The sequence below is a fragment of the Saccostrea echinata genome, unplaced genomic scaffold, assembly GCF_033153115.1.
Source record: "Saccostrea echinata isolate AGI-Se365-2 ecotype Australia unplaced genomic scaffold, CSIRO_AGI_Sech_v1 ptg000054l, whole genome shotgun sequence".
Lineage (NCBI taxonomy): Eukaryota > Metazoa > Mollusca > Bivalvia > Ostreida > Ostreidae > Saccostrea > Saccostrea echinata.
Genome location: NW_026889803.1, coordinates 62,748,375 through 62,768,949, shown reverse-complemented (window position 1 = coordinate 62,768,949; position 20,575 = coordinate 62,748,375). Strand labels below are relative to the sequence as shown.

General features: G+C 30.7%; 1 protein-coding gene across 1 annotated transcript; it reads left to right on the top strand.

Moving 5' to 3' along the window:
- Positions 1 to 3,716: 3,716 nt before the first annotated feature.
- LOC133172496 (inactive peptidyl-prolyl cis-trans isomerase FKBP6-like) lies at positions 3,717 to 19,117 on the top strand. Its single transcript, XM_061307388.1, has 14 exons — positions 3,717 to 3,779; positions 7,673 to 7,793; positions 8,117 to 8,341; positions 10,080 to 10,169; positions 10,484 to 10,615; positions 11,042 to 11,094; positions 11,211 to 11,270; positions 11,692 to 11,751; positions 13,657 to 13,866; positions 15,808 to 15,917; positions 16,798 to 16,877; positions 17,066 to 17,159; positions 17,671 to 17,797; positions 17,961 to 19,117. The coding sequence occupies exons 1-14, from the start codon at positions 3,765 to 3,767 to the stop codon at positions 18,012 to 18,014; spliced, it is 1,431 nt and encodes a 476-aa protein (XP_061163372.1). The 5' UTR covers positions 3,717 to 3,764; the 3' UTR covers positions 18,015 to 19,117.
- Positions 19,118 to 20,575: the final 1,458 nt, after the last annotated feature.

Sequence of the window (20,575 nt, the reverse complement as noted above, 5' to 3'; positions counted from 1 at the left end):
AAATTTAATGACCTGACCAAATTTGAAATGACCTGACCAAATGAAAATCATTTGTAATCGTTATCATTTTATAAAAATATTTAATACATATAATGTTAATTTATGAATATTCAGGTGTAATACTTTGTAATTAAACATTTCTGACAGATAAACACAAACTTATGAACCTATATATTAAATATGCATTGACCTGATGAAACTAAGCCGAATTTAATAAGCAACTTTTCACCAATTATAATTTAAAGTATTGTATGCACTTAAATTTAAAAATCTTATCTTATATTTTTTAAGCATAAAATAAAATATAGATGACCTGACAGCAATTGCAGTGACCAGACTCAGACCATGTCTATACTAAAGACCTGACTGACCATCATATCTATACTTATTGTACTGACTGATCATATCTACTAAAGACCTGACCGACCATATATACATATAAACTAACATTGTTCAAAGACATAAATACATTAAGTAAAACAAATAGGGTTGACCGACCAAATAAAATAAATAAATAAACGGAAAAAACAAGGAAAAAATAACCATAAAAGAAATCTTGATTAATGATACATGTAATATATACTATCTTTGATATTCTTAATTTTGTGCACTTCTATATGTAAATTACATTCAGAAGTGCACAAAGTTAGAAATGTTTTGTGTATCTTCTAAAATAATATATATCTACGGTACCAGTATTTATTGTAAATTATCTCAATTTACTTGTTATGACAATCATGCATATAGATCTAGTAATCATTGTGTTTGTATAACAAGGAGAGGATCTATTAAGTGGAAAAAAAACTTGTATCCAATCCTTTTGTATGTAATATACAATAAAATATGTTCAAAATCAAATCATTTTAATAATATTTAATTTGTGCTTGTAATATCATCATTTCAACCTGTTTAGGTATTTTTTTTTATTTATTTTTTTATCAATTTTGGATACAGCAAAGTGTATACATATTTACAAAATTAGTTACTTTTAATGAAGGAGTGTGAAAAATTATCAAATGAATTAAAAGAATGCTTCTTTAGATCAAATCTATAAACTGTATATCAAAATATCAAATAGTGAAATGGATAATTGTTGATCCGCTTACTCTGCTAATTTATTGTGATAGAAGTGTCAAGAGGGGGCACTGGTCACCCATTGTTTGTTTAACAATTACCTACCTATATCCCTTCAAGGGAGCTTGTGTATAACTAGTGGACTATATCATGTATATACTACACTACTGATTAAAATTCGAGTTAATCAAATTTAATAAACTTAATTGTTTAAGACCCTATAAGAAGAACAAGTCTTGTGAATATAAAGACTGAGGATAATCATCACTTTTATCCTTGTATGCAGAAATTATTTTTGAAGATAGATGTTTTATGACGAAGGCATGCACTGCTGATAATTAGTGATGTAAATTGGCATCAATAGTTATGCGGAGATGAATCCATAGTTTTCGTAGCAAAATAAATTTTAAGTGATAGAGAAATGTTTTTAATGAGTGCACTGTTATTCATACAGTGTGAAATATGTATAGAAAGAGTAATTTTTTAGAACCACATGATGCTATGTTGAATTCCGCGATCTTTCTGAACAACTCTCTTAGTTTAAATTAGAATTCACAGCAGTCTACAAAGTTGTAATTATATATACTTCCCATTTTGGTCAGAACTTTAGTTTGTTACATCGGTCAGGTCTTTATATATTCATGTCAGATTGGTCAGGTCTCTACACTGGTCAGGTCAAGTTATAAAAACTTGATATTACTTCCCAATAATTTAATTATAAATGGAAAATTAAACAAAAGACAAATTTTATTTAAAGCATGTTATAAATATCTGAGGATACATTCGGTCAGGTCATCGTGCAGTCGATTTATAGGTCAATATTGATTTCATAATCTATATTTGGATATTAAAAAAAGTTTCATTTCAGCTGATAGATAAAAAGATTTTAAAAAGTGTGTGTGCTTGAACATACAGAAAATTAAGAGTTTAAAGCTTGAGGTAAAAATGTCCGATCAGTATCTGGTCAGGTCATTAAATTATCATGAAATGAATGTATGGATAAATTGACTAAACATTTGGTATAAATGTTTCTAAAAAAAATTTTATCTTAAGTTTTAATCATTATAATAGATAATATATTTTAAAGATGTATCAAATATTTTTAAAAAGATAACAGTTATGAATGATTATTATTTCGTCAGGTCATTGCATATTTGGTCAAGTCATTAAATTATCATGAAATGAATGGATAAATGACTAAATATTTGGTATAAATATTTCTAAAAACATTTTATCTAAGTATTAATAATTATAATAGAGAACATATTTTAAAAATGTATCAAATATTTTTAAAAAGATAGATTAATAATGATTATCATTATGTCAGGTCATTTCAAATTTGGTCAGGTCATTAAATTATCATGAAATAAATGAATAAAGACTAAATATTTGATAAAAATGTTTCTAAAACATTTTGTCTAAAGTATGAATCATTTTAATAGAGAACAAATTTGAAAAATGTATCAAATATTTTTAAAAAGATAACAAATATGAATGATTATCATTTGGTTAGCTAGGTCATTTCAAATTTGGTCAGGTCATTAAATTATCATGAAATGAATGGATAAATGACTAAATATTTGGTAAAAATGTTTCTAAAACATTTTATCTAAACTATTTATCATTATAATAGAGAACAAATTTGAAAAATGTATCAAATATTTTTAAAAAGATAACAATTATGAATGATTTTCATTTGGTCAGGTCATTTCAAATTTGGTCAGGTCATTAAATTTTCATGAAATGAATGGATAAATGACTAAATATTTGGTAAAAATGCATCTAAAAACATTTTATCTAAACTATCAATCACTATAATAGAGAATATATTTTAAAAATGTATCAAGTATTTTTAAAAAGATAACAATTATGAATGATTATCATTTGGTCAGGTCATTTCAAATTTGGTCAGGTCATTAAATTTTCATGAAATGAATGGATAAATGACTAAATATTTGGTAAAAATGCATCTAAAAACATTTTGCCTAAACTATCAATCATTATAATAGAGAATATATGTTAAAAATGTATCAAATATTTTTAAAAAGATAACAATTATGAATGATTATCATTTGGTCAGGTCATTTCAAATTTGGTCAGGTCATTAAATTTTCATGAAATGAATAGATAAATGACAATAAATTTGTTAAAAATGATTGAATATACCTTTATTCAATTGAATTACACCTAATGATTAAGAAAATATCATGAAGAAGTTGATATAAAAACTCAGTATATTGATATTTGGAGAATTTTTTGTTGTAGAGAATATATGTTAAAAATGTATCAAATATTTTTAAAAAGATAACAATTATGAATGATTATCATTTGGTCAGGTCATTTCAAATTTGGTCAGGTCATTAAATTTTCATGAAATGAATAGATAAATGACAATAAATTTGGTAAAAATGATTGAATATACCTTTATTCAATTGAATTACACCTAATGATTAAGAAAATATCATGAAGAAGTTGATATAAAAACTCAGAATATTGATATTTGGAGAATTTTTTGTTGGTCAGGTCAGTCAGGTCTTTAGTAGGTCAGGTCTTTAGTATGTTCCCATTACAATTAAGTATCCTTGACAAGAGACTTTAAGACCCAGATGCACCCAGAGATACTCCGAGTAACTGAGCCCATCATATGTGATACTCGCTACTGCTGATTTGTGCAAGCATCATTACTTATAATGGAAGACTTTGAGGTATTGTATGAGTTAATTCTTAATTACTTTAAACTACAAGATGTAGAGATTTACTGGTACAGCAATGCAATTCTCCAAAGAAGAGCATTCTTGTGGTATTATTTTTAAAAGAAACAATTCAGAAACTGCAACAATAAATTACAAGTGTACTACTCAATTTTTTTTTAAAGAGCCATAGCGCATTTGATAGGCATTATCGCCTACTCTACTAGTGATTTCTTAAATTGATTGTTTAACCAAATTTTTGTCATACAATATTAGTTTATACATATGTAAAACAAAACCACGCAATAATGATATTTCAATATTAATAGTTCCTTCATATGATAAATATGAAAATTATCCAGTTTGTATGGAGTGTATAGCAAATATTGAGGTATCCACCTAAAGATGACAAACTGTTGCCAAAGACCACCCTTAACCAGAAAAACAACTTTTGAATAATTTTATTTGGATATGACTGCACTTCATTACATTTAGATAATTTTGGTTAAAGGTGGTCTTCATATTGAAAATGATGAAAATATATATTCAAATTTTCTTCTCATATAATCGTAAGATTTAGCAATCTGTCTTAAATTTATCCATTCGACGTCATTGACTTCGTTGGCGCAGTGGTATGATAGCTGGAATGTAAATATGGTGATTGCGAGTTCGAGCCCCACAATATTCCATTTATCCTTTTTTTTTTTTTTTTTTTAATTTTCTTTGTGAATCTTTTCTACGTTTTTCTTTGTTACGTTTTATAATATGCATAATTTCAGAAAGTTATAATATACACATTACACTTTGAAAGTATCTCGGGAAAAGACAGTCCTAAACGACATGTATTTCATTAAAGTCATATATGGCGTATTTAACCAAAATTAAAAGATCTTTCTATTTGTTTTATTACTTTATATAAAGATAGGACTTTCCTGTAAATTACACAATAAAAATCAATCACGTTTCAAAGATATTAGAAATTTAATACAATATCCGATTTATTTAACGACTCCGCATTTAATTAACAGACACAGTTTAAAATCAATTTAACTATGGAAACATAAGGTTATTCAATTAAGTTCAAAATCGGTGAAAATTTTTATTTGAACGTAAAAAACATATATCACGTTTATCTTCACTCAATCTCGTTTTTTATTTTATTTTTTTTTTTAGCTTAGATACGCCATATAAAGCTTTAAAGTTTGTAAATTCATAGCTACATGTACTTGTATTATTTTCATTGATTTTCTAAATCTTTTGTCTCAGAATTAGAGTATTGAACAAATCAAAAGAATGTCATTTGACATACTTGCAACTATGAAAATATAATACTCGTCCTCAAACCATATTACATAGTTTGATCTTGAATTGAAAAGGTATATCTATAAATAGAAACAGGTGATTTCCTTTTAAATTCTTGAGTCGGCCGTGTCGTCGGAGAGGCAGCTATGGCTCTTTATGTACTTTTATGGAAGTAATCTTAGTCAATTAAAGGTTAATTATAGTTAGTTAAAAACTCAGCTTTTTGAAGATTCTTTTAGCAAAAAATGTATATGATTTTGGTACTTGTAACTGGACACCATCTTGTGTGCAGTGAGGCATGGATTCGTTTGATTACTTTATATTCCGCTGAATTATTACCAGTTTACCAATCATTTTATCATGTTAATTAGAAGCAAAAATTTCAGACGTTCAGTCACATATCAGTTGCTTTACATAGCCACAAAACTTCAGGAATATGGATGCTATAAAGGAAACACATGTCAATATATATATATATATATATATATATATATATATATATATATATATATATATATATATATATATATAAGGTCTGGTACAATTACTAGATTTAGATACCTAGCTTGATTTACCTTCATAGCTTTATTTACCTACCTGAAGTAGCTTTATTTAGCTATTAAATCAAACTTTTTTCTTAATTAAATTAGCATTTTTCTCAGGATGTGCAGAAAATCGCACTTTGATGCAGTGATAATATTCAACTTTGAACTCATATGAAAACAATTCATGAAAAAATCACTCTTGAAGATGTGTCTTTTTAGTTTAGTTTAAAATATATTTTATTCATTACAAATGAAATGGATTGAACAGCAGGCATAATGCCTATAATCGTTCTCTCCATAGGTCAAGGTACATATAACAATTATTGGTACATTTAACATTGAAAACAGTATGTAAAATAGATCATTAATTGGTACATATATAAGGTGATATAATGGTATATAATGTGTCTTTTTCTGTGCAATTGCAATCGAAGTTCTAGAAGTTTTGGAGCTACATACAGTATTAGTTAATTTGTGACCAAACAGTTACTTCTTGAATGAAATAACAAAGAAGACCATGCAGTTTTGGTTAACATGATAATACATTCTATTTCCACTATGGAAGAGTTATACTTCTTAGTGCGCTCTTTTGTGAAAAAGTCGGAAAATGTACAGATCTCGGGGGATTTCTGGGACAAACGTAACATAAACATGTAAACAATATCTTGAATGTCGATGAACAAATCCTAAGAAAATGCAAATGAAATATTTTTTGTTGTGGACTTTATGTACATCAAGAGTAGGAATGACAACGATATCAATATCTATTGTTGATCGTATGTATCTATTTATCGTATGGTACATCTAAATACAATACACACGCCTCGGAAATATCGTTTTTTTTATTGATGGATGATAAATTTAGGGTTATCGCTCTCTTACATATGTCTTTTAGTTCTTCTATTCTTTAACTGGAATGACAAATACATTTAACATTTAAAATTGGATTGAGATTGACATGTTTTGTATTATCCGCAACGCCATGCTGTCCCAGTCAGACGACCAAACGCGCCTCTAATTTTGAAGAGTTCACTAATGGAAATAGAACGTATTGATTGGTAATTATTCAGCACAAGAAGTAATCATACTTAATATCCACGGCTCACTGCACACATGGTGGTGTGCAGTTACTCAAACAATGTTTATGTTTATTTTATTTCTCTCAGACCATACAATGGTATATGAGGTACATGAACATATTTACATATATATACAAAATACACAGTCAAGTAAGGAAGAGTAGTATCAAGTGAAAAAGTATTACTGAAAACAGGCCAATATCTTTTTTTTAAAAACAAAGACAGCTTTAAGTCAACATTTTGTTGGACATAATATTCTCAAACTTATAAGTATTTACATGAAAACAATACTTCTTATCAATAAGTTTCATACGTAAAGAGGAAAAGTGTGGACACTCCATTACATAATAGAATTCATCACCTAAAGTTATTTTTATTACATAAATTACATAGGTATTAGGTAATTCTAGCTATGTAGCTAGATGTACTGATTGTACTGGACCTGTTTATAAATAAACAACAAATAATAAGCATTTTCCCTGCTTGTTTGAAGATAAGTAAGAAGTTGAAAGCTACCAAAACACAAAACACAAACTTTTTAAACAGTTTAAAAAAATGTTCATTTAAGACAAGTATCAAAAATGTGTAATCAACATAAATAGAACTATAATTACGGTATATGGCTAACACAAGCTAAATATATCACATTCACTCTGCAGTTTTTATCTGTCAGAAAATCTGCTAAATGGGTGTAAGGTTATACCAGTACATTGCCAAAAAAAAAAGTACTGTATCGTGGTATAAAAGCTATATATCTGTGTATCATGATAAATAACTTATAATATTACTTCATTCTTGAAAAATAGTTTTACAATTTTTTTTATATTTCTTTAGAATGTGACAAGTAAACAATGATTTCAGACAATTAACTATAAGTCAATGGGGAAGTTCAGTGGGATTTTGGAAATTAAGCTTAAACATATCCATGCATATTTAATTCAAATAATTAAAAACATAAAATTTTGGTTTTTTTTTTTTGCAGGCTGAGGACCCTTTAGTACCATTGGTAGAACCTATTGATATCTCAGGTCTGCGGGTCTCTAGTGACAGGAGTGGGGTAGCCAGTCATGGAGTAGAGTTTGAAACCAGTGTTGATTTTAATGGTAATAGATTAGGAGTATGTGATAAAACTAGACCCAAAGCATAAAGTTACAATTTTCTTTATTATTAACATCACATTTGATAAAAGTTTCTGATAAACAGTTGTCATTTATGGTTGAAATTTACTAGCCTTGGACTAGTTGGCCAAATGAAATTTCAACTGTATATTAACTTCAAGCATAAGTTATTTATAAGTTATTTAAATGGTACTTCTCTTTAAAAAACAACATAGCCTGATAGAATAAGTGTTAATATTACTCTGGTAGCACTATGAAAGTTCTGTAACATCTTGTTTTGAATTCTCTTCCATTTGATCATTTTGCAGAACCTGAGGAAAAAGATGTCAAATTCAAGGCTGAGGACATTTACAATAATCGCTTTCTACCTGATGATGATGACAGTGATGCGGAGGATGAGGATGAGTCATCTCCCTTTGAGAGAATGATTAGAAAGATGAAAGACATTTCACCCAATAATGATGGCATGGTGTACAAAAAAATCATGCAGCAAGGAAGTGGGAATGTTGTACCGGAGGGAGCAATTGTCAGAAGTGAGTTGAAAGCTTATCTTCCTGCTGAATCCCCTTCAGTAAACTATTTATATATAGATACAGTGAAAACTGTCTAATCTGACACCTGTTGAATCCAATTCACTGTGAATTCTGACCTTTCTTTTCATTCCTATTTCACTATTTTCCATGTTCTTTATACTATGCAATCTGTGACAAACTGTTTTTTCTGACATAAAATTTTATTCCTAATGCATGTTGGATTAGACAGGTTTCACTGTATATATATATTATTATGCATGTATAGTAAAAAAAAAATGTTGTAAGATAAAAATAGTTGTTAATTAATCAGGGCTCGACATTAACGCTTGTCCACATGTCCGGTACCAGTGAAAAAAAATTACGGACAAGTGAATATTGCTGGGCACTTGTCCGATTGGACAAGTGCATTTTAATGTAAAGGAGTCTCTAAATAATAAAAAGAATGACTGTTGAAAGTTAATCGGTAGTTTCAAGATGGAAGCTGTACATAAAAACCGGACTTCGATTCACATTCGATTGGGATCGAAGTTCACTAATTGCATACTACTGAAGAGGCATGGAACTTACGAACTTAACAAAGTTTGGATTCTGTTTGATGTTGACAGGTTCACTTGTAGACATACATGTATATGTTGTCAGAAAAAATTTCGTTTTATGTGTTTGTTGTTTATTAATAACATCACAAATAAATCAAGCACATATCATGTGTAATGGACTTTATTTTAGTTTTCAAGTTGACAGTATTAGATATCTTTATTGAAAAATTTTTCGGACAAGTGAAGTTGAAGTTTGGACAAGTAAATGTCTTGGTCACTTGTCCGAATGGACAAGTAGGAAAAAAAGTTAATGTTGAGCCCTGTTAATTCATTATTTGCATCTTGGAATTCATTTTACAGTTGGTCATATTGCTGTAGAATTATTAGGGTGCCCTGTAGTAATCTGTCTAGTTGTCTGTCTGTCTGTCCATAACAAATTTTCATCACACTTTTCTCAGCAACCACTCATCACAGATGCTTGAAATTTTAGCACACTCTTTGTCTAGGCATGCCATATGGCTGGATTTACTTTTGTACAAATCTGATGTCGACTTCCCATTTATCCATGCATTTGTTCCTAACAAATTTTCATTGCAGTTTTCTCAGCAACTACTCAAGGCAGATGCTTGAAATTTTAGCAGTCTTTGTTTAGGCATGCCTTATGGTGAGATTCATGAGAGCGTATATTCACTTCAGAGCGGGGGTATTACTACATGTAGTGAGCATTGGCTCACAGACTTCTTGTTTTCAGTCAAAGACATAGCAATATAGAGCATATAAAATCTTTGTCCTGTTCTTTTGGCTCTATTGGAATCATACTTCACCCATAGAGTGCCTTTGGGTGAAGGATGTGAAGTGACCTTAAACCAGCTTTTCTAGATCAAAGGTCAAGACCATAGGAAATCATTGTCCAGAGTATATTTTCTCCCCTGGCCCCATCTGGCACCCACCTTGCCCAAAGAGTGCCCATGGGTAAAGGTGTTAGTCAAAGGTCAAGGTCAAGCTCAAATTTCAGTCCTTTACAAGTCTTGTTTCATACTAAAGCGGGGTCCTTTAAGATGGGCACCATCTCAATGATATTTAGTTCACTTTAAAGATACATATGTAAAAATAGATTGATAATAATAATAAAAAAAATGCATTGTTTAACATTTTCTGCCTTTTTTGATCATACTGTATGCATTGTGAATTTATTGATACAGTCCATTACAATGCTTTTCTGGAATTTGGAGATGAACCATTTGATTCCACACGTTTGAGAAACTGCCCTCAGAAAGTCAAGTTACAAACAGGTAATGAACCACAGTTTATAATCTGCTTCACCTTCAGGCATGATGTTCTTGAATTAATAAATATTTATTTTCTCTTTTTTTGTAAAGTGTACTCAATAATATATGGGAAAGATTGTTGAAAGACTTATTTTCCAAAATATATTTACTAAAATTAATGTGCAAACATATTTATTAATAAGCCACAATAAGAGGTTCTTTCTTTTGCAATGTCATTTTTGGCTATTCAGAAACTTACTGCAGATAGGGACTCCAATTATGAAGTAGACAGAACTTATTTCATGATCTATTTGTTTATAACATGTTCAAAACAACAGGTGGTATGATTCTTGGTCTGGATTGGGCCGTGTCTACCATGAAGAAGGGGGAGCTGGCTCGTATCATAATTAGACCACAGTATGCATATGGAGAAATGGGAACACCCCCCAGGATTCCCAAAGATGCTACAGGTGAGATGAGTGCTTTTTTACCTGATTGTAAGTAGTATATATGAATGCTCATTCTATGTACATGTATGTATGTACATTTGTATTTGTATGCAGGAACTCAAATATTAGATAACAAGCTATCCTCGTTTAAAGATCTCTTATTTGAAAGAAATGCAGGCTTTTACATTTGTGTTTTTCGGATGGCATATCCTTGTTAGAAATGTTATACATTTACACATGTAAGTTTAGCAATGGGCAAGAATTTATACTAAATGTGAGTAAAAGCTAATTTTGATAGGAACTACAATTTTTTTTTTTAAGAAAAAGTCATGGTTTGATAGAAATTTCAAATTTGAAATTAAAGAATTAAGATATTTTCAGAACAGCATTTGAGGTTGTCATCTATTACTTTTGTTGACACTTTCTGTCATATAAATGATGATATAGAACTATTGTCTGAGGTAATTGCTGTAAATGATGATATAGAACTATTGTCTGAGGTAAAGGTTCTAAATATTAGGCAACATTTTGGAATACACAACTTCTGGATTAGACAAGTTTCATTGTAGTTTTTAGGAGTAGACAATTGATAAAATATTGTGAATGCTTTTTACAGGAGGAAAGACAGCAGATTCCATTTGATGATTTACTGAAAGCCTGTAAATCATACAAACAGGTAGGTAGGCTTTATTGTATGTGTGTACAATTAAACTGATTGCTTAAAAGCAGAATATTCCATTACATATATTTCAAAATGCCACTTCTCCCAAAAGATGTCAAACTTACAAATGTTCATGACATGAAATCTTGTTTAGATTTTGTTGTACCACGTAGCCATAATTGTTTAAAGGAGAAGTATCATATAATGTACTGTGACTTTGTACTGTGAAATCATTTCAAAAAAATGTGAAAATTAACCCCCCCCCTTCCAAAACAAAAAAAACAATAACAAAAAACAGTGATTTCACAGTAATTATCAACACACCTGTACCTAAGAATGAAAAAGAGCAAAGTATCTTAGTTTAGATCATTTGTCTATGGGTATTGTTTAATTTGATCAGCCGATGATAATTTTTTTAATTCTTTTATATCCACAGGAAGCAAAACTACAGTTTGACAGTTCAAGTTATAGAAGAGCTGCTATATATTACAATAAGGTAAAGAACTACGCACACTAACTCTCGATTCCCGCCTACATTTTACACCCATTTAATTCAATACTAATGGCAATTTGGCCATAAAATCTTTGTTGAATGCAAAGAACAGTTCAATGGTAATTGACTGATAATTGTAATACCAGTGTTAAATAGTTAATTACCCCTAATTCCAGCTCTAAAAATAAGGGGGGTAGACGATATTTTTCATTGGAACTGGGCTTTAAAACATCACCACATTTTAAAATATTCTTGGGTATGAATAAATGTTTCTTAAATCTTTTTTATGTTTTACTCATATAAAATTAAACATATATTATTAATAAAATACAATGTTTTAGTTGTAAACCCTTTGAAATTGGTGAAAAAATAAGCATTATTGTAGTTTTTTTGTCTGTAAACATATCTTCCCCCCGTGAAACACAAAAAGCTTTGGTATGAATTTGTGAAATGACAGTCCATATTACCTGTAAAAAGGAAATTTTGTTTCACGGGGGGGGGGGGGGGGGGGGGGGGGATGTTTTTAAATTATACTTTCTGTTTTCCATTGATTTCTATAGTGAAAAACACAAGTTTTACCAAATTTATAGAGTTATCTCTCTTTGTTTTCCCAAAGAAGTAAAGTTTTATGAAAATTCATACAGGGATTTATCAGCCTATTTTGGGAAACGCCATTTTTGGGGAATTGGGAAAAAATTATCAGCTATTTGGTGAAATTGGGAAAAATTTAAAATGTTGCATAAATCATGTATTCATGCAGGTGTAATTCATTTAATATTTCAGCATGAACTCTAATTTAGGCAACCAAACAGGCAATTTAATCTGATCCAACTTCATCATACAAGATCAATTTATTAATAATAGACTAATAAAAAATAAAATTGACTTCAATGAGTATAAAGTATTTACCTATACAAATTAGGGTAGTACATGTGTGTATGAGATTCCAATTTAGGTCATTATAGAATCTGTTTTGGAGATTATAAACCTCCTGCAAAAAATTATACTAAGTACACATTTTCTCAAAGTTATCTTTTAATATGTATTAAAACATTGAAAATATATTTTTCTATCTGAAATAATGCCTACAGTCCTTACCATTCACTCATAGATCAATTGAGTAGCTGGAAATAACTTAATAAATCTATTTAATTACACAATATCACCATTTTCAGAAAAACAGAGGAAATTCGGATTAAAAGTTGGCGATGTTTTTACAGTGTTTTTAAACATGTGCTATGACTGTAGCTTTGCTAAATGAGTTAAATAGATGAAAATTACACACAATCTGGCAATTTTATTTGGTGTTTTTCCAAGATAACTAAATATAAAAGCATATTGTTCACCAATTGGGAAAAAATACTGTCAAATTGGGAAAATCTGAACACATTTTCAATTGGGAATGGGGCCGAATATTGGCCCCTGAGAGGTACTGATAAATCCCTGGTCATATAAATATCTATATAGATATGAAAAATCATTCAAATATGTTAAGTTTTGAAAATTGACTTGGAGGTAGGCGGGAGAACAGTACTATCATTCGCAGTTCTTGTGTACTTCAATCTCAATACATGTACTTGAAACAGCAAACACTGACTGCAATCTGTAAAATTGTAATTTTAGAAAATCCAATACTGAAAGCTTCAGGTGCTGCATGTGACCTATTAAACAGTTAGTTTCTGGAACAGGTCCATTTCAAAGTAATGATAAGTCTTTCCAGACCAAACCTGCAGTCCACCAGAAAATTCATTTGGTGTGAGCCCCCCCCCCCCCCCCCCAACAAAAAAGCACACCAAATTTCCACTCCAGCTATACCAAATAAAATGACTTTTTTTTCAGAGCTTTGGGAGTCTTGCATGTCTTAAATTTTTCTACCGATTGCATTGTATTGTGTATACTTTGTTGCAGGCTGTTAGAATGCTAGAGAGGGCACATCTGAAAAATGAAGAGGAAGAAGACAAACATCAGAAGTTACTACTCCAGCTCTATCTGAACCTGGCCATATGTTGTACCAAGATGGCTGAACCCAAACGCTGCATCAAGTGGTGCAAGAAGACCCTGGAGATTTGTCGTGGAGACAAAACAGCTAAGATCAAAGCTCTGTACCATTATGGCAAGGTAAAGTAGCCCCCAGTCACACTGGTGTTGCGACAGTTGTTTTGCTATACACAAAAAAAGTCATGGAAGAATATTCATGGAACTTCAATATGGACTTTTTAACCCAGTTGTCCAAAAAATCTGGTTATTGAAATGGTAAAAATGACAGGCGGGCAAGTGGGTGGATGGCTACTTAAAGGGTACATCAGTTGAGTTGTCCAGATAACTCCTCCTACAGTGTCCAAGATAGGAACTTTTTTTATTTTGCAGATTGTTTTTGACCTAATATTGTGCCATAACCTAGACCAAAGGTCATTGTGACACATTCAAGGTCACTGGCAGAAAAAACTGTTAAATTCATGACAAATGTTTTATTTTTCTGTTAGAGAAATATTGGTGTTCATATTTTACTCAAGATCAAACCAGAGGATGTGCTTGCTTACAGTACCCCTAGTTCATAATCTATGTGAGAAAAACCAGTACTGTTCACACAAAAGAAAACCTAGTTTGCTGTCACGTTGAAGTTTTCCACTCGTTTTGTATGAAAGGAAAAATAATTACAGAATAAGACATGCTCACAATGGGATTTAATCAATATATGAAACTTTTATGGAATGCACAGAAATGTTTAATTTCACAATATTAGGTTGGTCCTCAGAGTATTTCGATTATGCAAAAATAAAAGTTGCCATTGTTTATTAGTCTTTGACAGCTCCATGCTTAATGAACCATTGCCAAGCAGTTCTACTAGCTGTAATGTCAACTGACTTAGTGTTCAGTAAGCCATCAGATATTGAGGGTACAATGATAAACCTTAGGTTACTACTAATGTTATATCAAACACTAGAATATATGTGGAGATACAGTACATCGCAGTTGCAGTGACTACATAATGAAATTGCACGGACAGCAAAGTAATTTTCATTTCAAATAGTTTGAAGACCTACTATGAACTTATGGGATATAGGAATAATGGTTAGAATGACTAAAAATTGTTTATCCCTTGCATTTGCTATGAGTGCATTTTACTGTATATGTATATGGACATTTCAAATACTTATTCCTGATCATATCATCGTAGGTTATGTGTAAGCATGCATTCCCTGGAGACTTAATTAAAAAATATTGTTATTAATCAGTGAAAGATAGCTTTTAAACTGTATGAATAGAATTGAACAAGCAAGTGGTCCCCCGCTTTCAGTGTCTTAGTGGATGGGATGCCATTATTTATGGCATATTGTGTCAGATATGAAAGCCCTATCATATGTTATTCAAAAGTAATCACCAAAGTTAAAATTTTTGAAAATTAGGTCAAACATGAAGGTCAAGGGGTCAAAAGTCATAGCATGCTCGGAAACATTTTGTCACAGGCAGTGCACATGCAAAATATGAAAGCCCTATCACTTTTTCAATCAAAAGTAATAAGCAAAGATAACATTTTTGAAAAGTAGGTCAAACTTCAAGGTCATCGTCCTAGGGTCAAAAAATCTTAGTATATTTAGAAAGGTCTTGTCACAGGCAATGCACATGTATAATATGAAAGTCCTATCTTTTCTCTTTCAAAAGTTATGGCCAAGGTTAAAGTTTTTGTGACAGACTGAGAGCAAATGAGATTTAATGTTCCCTCGCTTTCGTGAAAGCGGGGGACATTAAAGAAGTTGAATAATAGAATGAATACATGTGTATCATTATAAATTAATTGTTCATATTTATATTTACTTATCTTACAACAATAATAAATTCCGTACAGATACATGCTTTTGACATTACTTGTTGATGAGCAGCACACAGCTTTTGAGTGTACATATGTGGGCATAAGAAATATTTAAAATGTAGGAAATAGCATTTTGGGGTGGAGGGGGTGGAGTTATTGGGTGATAAATATAGTGGAGCAGACTGTCATTCATGCACAATGGCTTTGCCTTAAGTATAAAGTGATTATTGAACACTTTCTTGTTTCAGGCATTACACAATCAGTCGTATTTTGATCAGGCTGAGGAGAAACTTAAACAAGCCCAGAGATTAAACAGTGGAAACATGTCTGTCAATAGGGAACTAGCTGCTCTGGAGAGGTACAGTAAAATAAATTGGTGTACAAATGTAATTCTTTATTAATACATGTATCATAATTTGCCTGTGCTGGACTAGTAGAGGTCAGAATTTTGTACAAAGATTTGAAATATGTAATTACCCCTAGTAAACATCCAGCTTGTTAAAAAATTTAGAAGAGGGCATTAGATCTCTCTAAATAACTACTTTTGAATCATCATTGTTCGACGCAGGGACCAATGTTCATGGATTTCGTGGGTCACCCTTACCCATGAATTTACATCCTCCTGAATGTTTATTTTGTAAACAAGTAGCCTCGAAATTATGTCCCCACAAAATCAGTAAAATTTTGCTTGCCGACGAACATTTCCCCCCATGAATTAAAATGATTCCACAGTATAGCATATTAGAATAGTAAAGTTACATCAATGCATTGAAGAATACAATGAAAAGAGGGGGGGTATTTCTTAAGTAACAAGCAGAAAGTTCCTTCATTATTATGAAAAAGTTACTTCGAAGGGATGTACATGTATTTGTGGGTTTTGTCATCTTAGGTTTGTGGAAGGTTACCTACCATGGATTATTGGGGTGAATACAGTAATGTATCAAGGTTACCTACCATGGATTATTGGGGTGAATACAGTAATGTATCAAGGTTACCTACCGTGGATTATTGGGGTGAATACAGTAATATATCAAGGTTACCTACCGTGGATTATTGGGGTGAATACAGTAATATATCAAGGTTACCTACCGTGGATTATTGGGGTGAATACAGCAATATATCAAGGTTACCTACCGTGGATTATTGGGGTGAATACAGTAATATATCAGTGAAATATGGAAGTAAGTTCTATTCAGGTTGATACAGATCATATTTTATGTGAGTGTATTTATCAACAGATCTAGACAGAAATTTAAAATGGTGGAAATAGAGACTTGTAAAAGGATGTTTTCTCAGCCACAGGGCATCACCGATGAAGGTATGGCTAATGTCTACATTCTCATTAAAAAAATCACTGAAATTATTTTTGTTAGAGTGAATGTTCTTATGGAAAATGTTTATTTTTTGGCTTTCTAATGCTGGAAAAAAGTTAGGGATACTTAGTTTATAAAATCCTTAGAAATAAAAAAAAATTTACAAGACTTCAAATTTCAAATTTTACTTTAGAAAAAGATAAAGAAAACAAAAGGCACCAGGAAGCAGAGGAGAGGTGTATGGAAGTGTCAGAAAAATTCCGCAGAGATGCAATCAAATATCTAAGGTTTGTGAATCTATGATTACATGAAATATACAAATGTTTCTGTGTAATTATGTGGGATGCTTATTTGTAATCTTTGGTATTCTCATGTACCCAACATTAAAAATCAGGTGTATACATAAACATATATATTAATGACTAATTATTAAAGTTGTCAATCAGTTGAAAAATCTGATATTAATTGGTGAATTGGTCTACATTAGCTCTCATGAATTGATATGAGAGAGTTTAAGCCTCAGTGCCTCTTGTCCATCCTTTTGATTGTTTATCAGTCTGACTCACAGTATAATTTTTTTCAAATAAATGCTACTTCTCCCACAGTTTTAGTTGGACGTGTTTTACTATTAATACAATAATCTTTGATATTCTTTCAAAAAAAAAAAGGGAAGTGGATTTACAGTGCATTTTCCATAAAGAATTAAAAAGATCCTAGAGATGCCCTGAGCACTGTATAAAATTAATGGGATTACTAGTATTTGTTGTTTAATTAAATATACTGGTAATGTTGTTCCAGTGACTTTAAAAATGACCCGGATGTGACAGAGATTCCGTTCACATCATACAAGCTGACATTTGGAGAAATAGCTTGTATGGTTGAAGAAGCTGACAGGCTGGGTCTCAAAGCTGTGGAAGTAGGAAGTGTAAGTATTATATATGTGTATATCCATCATATAAGTAATCGGGATTTACATAGGCTCTGGCTTAAAATCAAGTAACCAATCATGATGTCTGAGATTAGATTCATTCATACCTTGATATCTGATCCATTTGTAACTAACGACATTATTTTTAAATTCATTTCAGGGACAGAACTCGAAAATCAAAATAGTGAAGAAGAGGAGTCAGGAAGGTTATTAATGATCCTCCTGATGGAGCCTACCACAAAGTGTTCAATACTCACGGGTCTACATACAGAAAGGACAGCTTCTACTGATTGTTAATGTGATGTGGAAAACCTCTTGTTAAAAACCAACTTGGCAAAATAGCCATTGTTTTGTATTAATTTGGAATGTTTTACACTTTCAATCTCTTGTTTAAGGCATTATTTCTTTATGGTTGTGTGAGCTTATGTAGTTACTGGTATTTCAGAATTTCTGTCATTGTTTGACAAGTCTACTCTAGATAATATCATTGTCTGTATAGAATAAATTCTTGTGACATTGAATATTACTTGATAAGAATCTCCAGTCATTTCATCATTTAGAAATAAATATTTACTTTGTAAGATCAACAGTATTTGTGTTTTTAGCAGTTTTATTACCTGTATATAATTTGTAACAGAATTTTAGATATGTAAATCTAGTTAATCTTAGTCTAGTTATGAGGGTGTTTATTATATAGATGTACTTTTTATACAGATCTGTATCAATGTAGTCTGAAAGGAATGACTTTTGAAAGGTTTAAAAGTACATTTAGTTTTTCAAAAAGAAACAAAAACAAAAAAGAAGATAAAACAAATAAAGGAAACAAAGTCTTTAGGATATCAGTAGTATATTGTGTCTCTAGTCATTATTAAAATTGTTAAAAACATACAATGTAGTTTATTTGTTAAACAACTTGTATTTGGCAGTTCTGTTTTAATTGTCAAAAGTTTATGAAACCCAAGGTAGGGTAGTTATGGTTACATTTTCAATAATCCTTTGCATTTTTTATCTTTAATCATATAATTAATTGTAAGTGGTAGCAAAACTAAGGGATTTTATATATATTAAGTGTTCATGACATGAAAATTTTGATAATTTTTATCATACGACCAAATCTGATATAGAATCCATCTCTTTTTTTGTATGTACATACAATTGTAATGGTGGTGTTTTTGTATATTTTGTTTTGCAATTTCCAAGGCAGCAAAGGTTCAAATCATAGTTTTTCACATCAAGTTATGTTCCCAGTTTTTAGTAACATTTAATAAAGTGCATTTGATATTTACTTTTAAAAATACATGTGTCATAAATCCAAAAGTTTTCTGTATTGTTCTTTAGAAGGAAGTGAGCTGTGCCCTAGGTTGAGGGCTTGTAGTGACACATTTACCAAGAACTCTAAGTGAAAGATGAATATCAAACAGTGCTTGCTATAATTCAATTTTTTTATCCCTTAAATAATACATGATTATAATTTCACATTTATTTCACCAATGTCCTGTGAATGGTTTGCAGCAACTTTCAGTCAAGAGGTTTGTTCACATGATCTGTTTTGATCACCTTATTACAGTAATTAACCTAGTGTGCAGTGATATTGAAATGATTGATTGATGCATAGCCCTAGTAGCTGATGTACAAACAAATAAATAGACTTCATAAGGCATAACTGTTAATTTGCAGTATACTTTTAAAGATTCACTCCTCTGTTCACTCGTATAAAAATTTCTCTCATGCTAATGATTTTTCGAAAAAGAAAGCTAATTATACTTAAAATGCACACTATTCCAGTATACTTTGCAGGGCAAAATTTGACAAATGACCTTTTAGCTTAATTAGAGGGTCAATGTGCCTTCATCGTTACTTTTTCTAATATTTTGATCAAGTTTTTAATTATAAAGCTATGGCAATTCTGATAATTACAAAAAAATCCTCATTTTTCATGTGAAAAAGAATAAAGTTAATTGCAATGCAGATTAGAGTGTCTGACATTTCTACCTGGATTAAATTGTAATATAAAGGTGTAATGGCCCTCTGCTCTAATTTTCGCCATTTTTTAAGTAAAAAATTTCCCAACATTCATTTTCATCAACAATATCATTAGATTCAAATGGAAAATACTATGATGTATGAAGTGGTACTAAAATTTTCATAAATAAATTTGTGTCTTGCCATAATTATGTGAAGAAAATTGACACAATGAATAGAAAAGATAATAATTTATCATCACAATATAAAATTAAAATCATAAGGTATATATGAAAATAATATTTAGTGTCATACAAAGGGGGACCGACTCTCTGATAAGAGAGATAACTTTCGAAATAGAAAATAAGTCTCACAAAAAAAAAATCATTTCTGTAAAGGTATTTAGCACGTCATACCTCATAGTAGTAATGCTATGACTCTTGATGAAAATCAATGTTAGGACGTTTAAAAAAATCTGAAATTTAGAGTAGAGGGTCATTACTCCTTAAATTCATAGTAGAAAACATAATGTGTTCCTTTTTAAGTAAGAATATCGCATTTTATTACATTTTCAACAGTAAAATACTGTAATTTATATACTGAATAAAAGTGATATTCTGACACAGTGTGAAAGGGTATCAAAATGGTATTCTCGCAGTGTGAGAATATCAGAAGTGCGGCAAAACATACGATTTTCCTTACCTTCACGAAGAGTGCTTTTAAAAAAAAAATCCCTGGCTTGTTGTAAGATAGACTATGATGTCACAGCCTATGACACTGTGTTACGAAAAAACAGAGGCATTAAAGGAAAAA

Bases quoted from the DNA above. Each gene is read 5' to 3' on its own strand.
- LOC133172496 (XM_061307388.1), top strand. The intron at 7,794-8,116 runs GTAATAGATTAG...ATCATTTTGCAG, and splicing joins AACCAGTGTTGATTTTAATG to AACCTGAGGAAAAAGATGTC. The intron at 10,170-10,483 runs GTAATGAACCAC...TCAAAACAACAG, and splicing joins GAAAGTCAAGTTACAAACAG to GTGGTATGATTCTTGGTCTG.